General features: G+C 36.4%; 1 protein-coding gene across 1 annotated transcript in view; it reads left to right on the forward strand.

The window, feature by feature from the left end:
* The window catches only part of VWDE (von Willebrand factor D and EGF domains), a 67054-nt gene extending 61501 nt beyond the window's left edge, over positions 1-5553 (forward strand). The window contains exon 30 of the mRNA XM_024577191.3: positions 5452-5553. Coding sequence (XP_024432959.3) covers positions 5452-5553 — 102 coding nt within the window. The remainder of the gene's footprint in view (positions 1-5451) is intronic.
* The last annotated feature ends 2621 nt before the right edge of the window (positions 5554-8174 follow it).

The following is an 8174-nucleotide window of genomic DNA, read 5'->3' on the forward strand; positions in this document are numbered from 1 at the left end:
AACCTGCTGCCTAGTTGCCCAGTGCGCTTAGCATTGTCCCTGCCACTTTTCTCTCTGTGAACACATATTGGACCCCTCTGAGTCTCAGTTTCCTCATCTGTAATATGGGACTAATAATAATAAAACCTAATAATGGGATCATTATATGGGTTAACCATGTTAATACAATATACGCAAAGTACCTAAGACAGTGCCTGGTGTGTAAAAAACACTATGTAAGTTTGTCATTAGTTATTTCATACACGGAGGGATAGTGAGAAGTGGAGAAAGAAAAGAATGAGAAGAGAGACTTGAGAGACATATTGTAATGTATTGTGAATATCAACAGTTTTTTCCCAAAGTATATCAGGAAAAAAATTACTCAGTCTTATCGAGCGTGGAGGTTTCTTGAACGTTTGTAACCCTTTGCCAAGTGGAGTCATGTAGTAGTCAAACCCCACTGAGTCACGACTGCTTTGATCTGTGAGTATGATCTGGATTACATCTGAGTTTTATGAAAGCAATGCTTGGTCTCTAGCAGCAAACATTGAACCAGCAGGGCTTTCTGGATCGAATCAGAGAGAAAGGAGCATGTGAGTAATGGTTGAACAGTTTTCTAATATTCATTGAACTCTGATTTCCCTCTTCCTCCTACAGGTAAAACGCCACTGAGTAATATCAAGTGTATGAATTACAAGCTTATATCTTAAGAGCAGAAATTTTTATTTAGAAAATGTTGAAGAATGCTACTTGAAGTCTATTTGAATGTCACTTAAAATACTATTTTAAGGACTGAAGAAACTAATAAAATATAGATGGTCTTAGTTGTCATCGTTAGAGAAAAACAAAGAAGAAATCCCAGTAATCTAAAATTGACTTTGCAATGTGATTTCACATAGTGAGACGATGTATCCGATGGTCCAGACATTCACAATATTTAATAAACTACTTTCCCAATCCTTACCACGACAGAGTCTTTATCATCAGGGATCAGTCAGCAACACAGAAGCCACTGGATGTATTCAGATATAAAGTGTTTAATGAATTTGCAGGACTTTTGGAAAAGCTGGGAGTGAGGATGGAGGGCATAGGTGCAAGGGTGGGTTAAAGGCCAGGAAAGCAGCTGCTGAAGGTCAAAGAGGTTGATACTGAAGATGTCGGTGCTTTTCAGAAGCTTTCCTGGAGCTGCTGCAATGCCTGAGAATCTTCAAAAATTGCCACCAACCATCTCAGGCAATTCAGGTCATTATCCACAATTTGCTGAAAAGCCACTGTGAATCTTGCATCTACCTAAGTATGTAGCAGGCATACCTCTGAAAAAATAATGGCTTCCTATTCATTTTCATTGTCGAACTCTTCTGAAAGCTTTTCTCAATGGCAAACTCTTAACCTAGAATGTCACAGAGAAGGGGATTCTGGAAAATTAAGTTCCCAGAGTTGGAAGGAAGTAACAGTGGTGTGTGTCAAGGGCATGGCAGCGAGCTGACAAGAGAGACACTGAATGTTCTGCATCCTATTACTTTGGACCACATTCCTGAGAAGAGCCATCACTTTTCATTGATAAAAACACCGCATTTAGCTTTATCTGTTTTTTCCCTCCAGTCCTTCTGTTACTCTTAACTGCACCATTTCTGGGCAAGGGAGAAGAAATAATGAAATTTTTGGTTTTAAAAGACTTCGTGGGGTTGAGGTAAAATAGGTGAAGGGATTAAGCAAAACAAAAATAAAAAAACCTCATAGACAACAGTACGGTGATTAGAAGAGGAAAAGGGGGGTAGGGGAGGTAGGAGAGGGTAAAGGGGAATAAATGGTGACAGAGGAGACGTGACTTGGGGTGGTGAACACACAGTACAGTGTACAGATGATGCATTATAGAATTGTATACCTGAAAGCTATGTAATTTAATTCACAAAAGTCACCCCAATAAATTCAATTAAAAAAAGAAAAAGACTCGGTAATTGTGTTTATGTTAAAATAATATGAATATATCTGCTTCTTCTTTTAATTCTTTTAGAATCTTGATCTATTTTGGTGTAGAAGTAAGAAAAAAATATCACAAAATCAAATCCTAAAATATCAAAAGAGAAGTGTATGCTTAATAAAAGCAAAATTAAATGATATAAATTGTTAGGGAAGCGGGTATTAACAACAGGGAAGATACACATAATTGAAAGATTGGTCTCAGAGATACAAATAATTATATATTAGAGTTATAAATCTTTTTCATTATTATCTCACATTTGACTTCAAATTTTTCATTTGTTGTCCAAAGAACCTTTTAATTTGAACATACTTATTTTAAATCATGTGAGTTTACAAAACTTACTTTATTTGTTTATGCAGAAAGAGTAAACATTCCTAAAAGCTATGTTGAATTATAAGATAAAGTTAGACATTATTAGAATAAAATTATTGCTAACTCTAATAAGAATCTTTTAATTAATGGCATTTAATGTCAGAATTAATAAGATTTTCATTTACCATTTGATATTTGGTAAGAGGTAGTTTTAAAGAATTATTTAAGAGAATATAATGTTTCACAATGTTTTATTTTTGTTACCAAAATATAGAAATATAAATGCAAAATAAACATTTAACAATTAGTGTGTACTTAAAACTTTAAGCTCTTGTAAAAGTATGAGTACTAGAAAGAAAAAGTACTATAGATAAAAATTTTTAAGTTAATAATTGGAACTGAAATTTCTACTATGGAAATAGATATAATTTTTTGAAATTTATTATTTTTAGAGAGAGAAAGTAGGGAGAAAGAGAGGGAGAGAAACATTGATGTGAGAGAAACAACAATTGGATGCTTCTCGTACATGCCCCCCCCACCAGGGACTGAACCCACAACCTAGGTATGTGCCTTGACCGGGTATCAAACAGGTGACCTTTCGCTTTTTGGGATGGTGTCCGACCAACTCAACTACAGTGGTCAGGGCTAGATATAATTTTTATATCTATCTATTTGCCACGTTTACTTGGTATACAATATAGCAATTTTATCAGTAGCCTTATTGAATTGATTTTCAACATATACTTTTTATGGTTAAAAAGTTATAATTGCTCAGGGATTCATTCTGAAACATCTAAACCAGTACATAAGTCTTTCATAAATATTTTCTAGATCCACGCCACTAGCCCCAAGCTACAATTAAAATATTAATCAGTAGACTATCCATTTATAATAGGTTTAATGGACCTGTGTATGCTAATAATGAAGAACTGCTATGGTTTATAGATTTTATATAAAAGTACTCCTTATGAAATCTAATGACTCATGCAAATGAAAGTAATGTTTTAGAAATATAGTATGAGTTTAGAAAAGCAAGTACTTTAATAAGTATGGAGAAAAATTTAATTTTTTCCTTATTTCTGGTGATAGTGTCATATCTGTTACCTTAAATATTTTTTCCCAAAACTATTTGGAAAGTGTTTTGAAGATAATGAGTGTTTGAGAATTTAAGCAAAAGTACTTTAAAATATTTAACATTCAATGTTAACCTTATAAATAATTCTCCCCCCTGAAATTCAGATCATAGACATTGTTTAGTATGCTTGGCTACTTTGTGTTTATTTCCATTAACATTTACATGAAATATTTGTGTTGTCAAATATTCTTACCCTTCCTTTGACCCTCTATTTAAAACATAGCACTCCTCTAAACTTTCAAATATGCCTAATAGCCCTTATTCTAAAATATTAAAGTATCGGAATCTTTTTGATAGAATTATAAATGAATTTTATTTATCCTCACCCGAGGACACTTCTTTTGCTTCTTTTAAAGAGAGAGGAAGGGACAGAGGGAGAGAGAGAAATGTGGATGCAAGAGAGAAGCATGGACCGGCTGCCTCAGGTTCTCCTTCCGAGTTGGGCAACAGGTCTGCACACAGGGAGTTCCCAGGATGCCATAGGTCCAGAGCTTGACTTTTGTGATACTGGAATTAACTGAGGTAAATAATTAGGCCATAATGGGCCCCAATTCTTGCAAAATTATGGTCATTTTAGACAGACCATGGTTATCAAGGGAGGTTTTTAGTTTTAGGGGTCCTTAAAATTTAATAAGGCAGATGAAGTAAAACTTGTGTGAATAAACATACCTGTCAAAGGACTGGACTAGATAGATATGGTGCCGTGGCCAGTCAACATCCACTTTATTTCCATAAAGTCCCTCGGTGGCATACTCTGAGAATCAGAATGCTTTTCTTCATTGGGAATAGATCAGTTATGTGATTGTTGAATTACCAGGCTAATTGGAGAGAAAAAAACTAAAGTGTATTGAGCACAATACTAAGGATTTTAACTAATATTTAAATCTCACAAAACTATTGAGAAATAAGGAGATTCATCTCCACTTTGCAAATGTAGATATCAGAGGCCAGAAAAGTCTAATTATTTAATATCCTGATGCTTACATATTGCAGTGGTTTTATGTTGAATGCACATGTTTCTGACACAGGGGACTATTATTTATTTCAATGCCATAATATCACTTATTTTTTTTAAGAAAGCCAAGAATTTTCAATGGTTTTCAATGGCTCACGGCCACTTGATAAGGGATCTTACTGGAGTACCTCTTCCTCTCTATCTTTTCAATCCATGTTATGGGCTGATAGAAAAAACTATGCGTGGACTCGCACAGAGTTTCACCCCCCCCCTCTGTATTTATTCCTTCATTTGTAAGATAGGGATAAGTAATACTTATTTCATAGGATCACTCGGTAGTTTTGCACTTAAAGTGAGATTATTGTAAATAATTTTTCATGATGAATGTCATCTAATAATTGCCCAATATATGAATTTTATTATTTGTTCTTTGTTGCTAAAATTCAATCAGTAGAGCTGCCCTAGGATATGATAACAGACTCTCTTATTTGGGTTTTAAGTTTCCAATGATTACTGTATATTGGTGTTTCTTGTTCTCTAATTAAAAAAATTATTTTTCAAAAGCATTGATTAAACAGGATGAAATAAGTGAACATAAATTTTAAATCGACTCCGGCATACAGTGAGTAAGAACCAGATTAAAAAGGCTAAAAGCGGCTGGTGAATCCTTCCACACCATTCCCCTCTCCTTTCTTGGAGAGTAAATAAAAACTTTACTCTCTACACTTAAAACAACAACAACAATGCTAAAAGCAGCTGGCATATAATGATATTTTTCTAGCTGCATGTGTGCCAAGCTCTGTTCTTAGTGGTTTACAAGCATTAAGTCGGTCATGTCTCCTGACTCTTCCTGGTCCTTCAGCACTGAGCACTCAGCCTGCCGGTAAGTCCTCTTCGGGTTCCAGGCACTTCTGTCTTCCAGGCCCCTCCCTTCACTTAAAACATTCAAAACGACATTCTATAAGCTGGCTTGGTATACGCATACCGTATATTAAAACATTTTCTTTGACCTAAAAGTCCTTTTTTTCTGATTTTAAAAGAAATTAAAATATTTTCATGAACCTTTAAAAGTATTGTGGCCTCTAGATCCTGTGTCTGCCCTCGGTGCCTGATGGGAAAGGCGGCCCTGCAAGCCAGGGCGGGGTAGCCTGGCGCACATCAAGTCAAGTCCTGGGGCTCCTGAAATAGTCGCTGTGGACTCTCCGAGAGATTAAAAGAAAAGACAAACTAGATAGCATTTCAGTGTTTATTTTTATTGTAAGGACAGGCTCCTCCATCATATGGAATCCATATTAACCTCAGCTGTAAAGGTTTTGTGAAATTGTTTCTACAGCCAAATAAAATCAGCAGATTTTTGCCTGCAGATGGTGCTAGATCTTCAGTTCTCAGGCAGCAGGCCAGAAATGCAAAATTAACCTCTGTGGTAAGAGAACATATTAAACGTTTAATGCAAACATGACATTTAAAAAATAATAACTTGTTAAGGCAATATGAGTATTTTTTGTGAGTCTAGAAGTCTTTGTTACACGCAGTGACTAATCAATAATTAGAGCAACTCGGCTGAGTGCAGTTAACAACCCCATTGTGCTAGTAAGGGATATTACTTTTATTTGCAGATCTGATTTATTCAATGCATAGGAGATTACAACTGTTGTCAGTTGTATTAGGGTAAGCAGAAACATTTTGTTTTTCATGTGTACACTGAACTTGGAAAATTCTAGCAATTAAAACAGCCAATACTTTCAGACAGTTCAAAATTATACCTTTTATTCTTGTCATTGACAAATAATCATAGGTGAGTAGGTAGTGCACCCTGAGAGAAAAAAGTATTTGTCAAGGATAACGCTTTCCTGAATGTGCTCCTTCTTGGTACCATATTTTGTTCTGAAATAACAGAATCTGCCTAGCTATACATCGTGTACATGACAATACCTGGAGAGCCCGTCACTGGAGATACCATAAATTTAAAAAAGTAATAACACTCCTGGACACAAATATTATAGCGAGAGCAATCCCAATTTATTTTTTTATTTATTCATCTTATTTATTAATGTCTGTGGATATGCTTATTTTTTAATATTTTACAATTGTTCCAATTATTTCCCCCTCTGCCCCCCTCCACACAGCATGCCACCCCTCACTTCCATAGTCAATCCCCACCCTGTTGTCTGTGTCCATGGGTCCTTCATAAATGTCCCTTGACTAACCCCTTCTCCTTTCTGGCAGTCACCCTTCCCAAATCCCCTCTTTGGGCTGTCCGTCTATTTTGTGATTCTATGCCTCTGGTCCTATTCTGCTCATTAGTTTATTTTATTCATTAGATTCCTCTTATAAGCGAGATCATATGGTATTTGTCTTTTACCAACTGGCTTATTTCAATTTAGATAGCTGTATAAATAGATATAGATGTTATAGATAGATATAGATATAGATATAGACCAAACTTATATCGAGTGAATTCTGTTATCCAGCCTCAGTCTCCCTCTCCAAGGAAGTGGTGGTCATCCTTGCTAGTGTAGCTAAGAGATACTCTTATGGTCCAGTTCGTATTCTCAGTCTAGGACCTCAGGATATTCAGTTGCATTCCCTTCTTTGAGTCAATGCTGCTTGAGCTGAGATGCTCCTCTCAGGCTAAGGGCTCTGATTAGGAAATCCTTAGTGTTTACCTTCTCCATGGCCCCAAGCTGTGTTCTCAGGCACCAAGCCCAGTCATTTATTTCTGAGGAAGACTCTAATGACGCCTCCTCCATTAGTTAACACAGATGGTGGCTGCTGGGTGGCTCATCCTCCTACTTTCACTGCTCATTGCCACATCGCCTTCTCTACTGATGTTTTCTAACTGATGACTGACCATTTCTGAGGACCGTGGAAATGCACAACATTTGTTAATCCCTTCTTGTAATAATAGTTAATTCTTTCTTTTGAGTTGACCTGAAACCTATCTCTGCATATCAAAGAGTCCAGGTAATGCCATAAGCATACCCTGCCACAGCATCAAATAAACAAAGCGTTGGAGATAACCTGTGTAGTCTGACCATCTCATCTCCTACACAGTGGCCTGCACGGAGAGCATAATGGTTCAATCTAGGAAAAATTACAAGGCAGCAGCAGAGCTTGGTGAAAAAGGAGGGCGCATTCAGAGAAAATGCATCAAGTCTCCTATGAGTTGGACAAATATTTTGGAAAAAAAAAGTTTTCTTTTTCTCCCCATAAAAGAAGAAATAGCTGTAGAAATGGAAATTTGCATTACTAGAACATAAAACCTGAATTGCTCATGTTGAGGATTGGCATATGGCTGTGTTCGTGGTTCTGCAGAGCAATTTTTCTAGAGCCATGTTGTTGAACCAAGTAGGGCAATGAGCTAGAGCAGACAGAAGGAAGCATATATAGTTAATGATAAAGTTCTGGTACACAATATATCTGAAAAAGCTTCCAATCTTAGATTCACATCAAAAAGGAGGAGGCTGTCAAAAAATACATTGATATTCTTTTATCTCCTAAAATGAAAAAACCAAGATGCCAGAGTACTACCTGTCAGCTCTGTTTAGATGACCTACCCTTGCAATCACTGTGAAACTATTAAGAGAAAATTCCTATTCTAACTGTTTAAACACCATGGTAGCCTTCCCAGTGGGTAAATATTGCGTTTCTGCTAAAACACAGAATCCTTTACGAACTCGTGTAAGCAGACAGATTACAGGCTCTGCCAGGCCATATTACTAAGCACTGCTGAGACAGCTTGCCAGAAAGAAAGAATTGTCAGGTTTCCCAATCCTCGGGGCATAGGGAATACTAAAATGACAAGCATG

Source organism: Desmodus rotundus, chromosome 6, assembly GCF_022682495.2.
Source record: "Desmodus rotundus isolate HL8 chromosome 6, HLdesRot8A.1, whole genome shotgun sequence".
Taxonomy (NCBI): domain Eukaryota; kingdom Metazoa; phylum Chordata; class Mammalia; order Chiroptera; family Phyllostomidae; genus Desmodus; species Desmodus rotundus.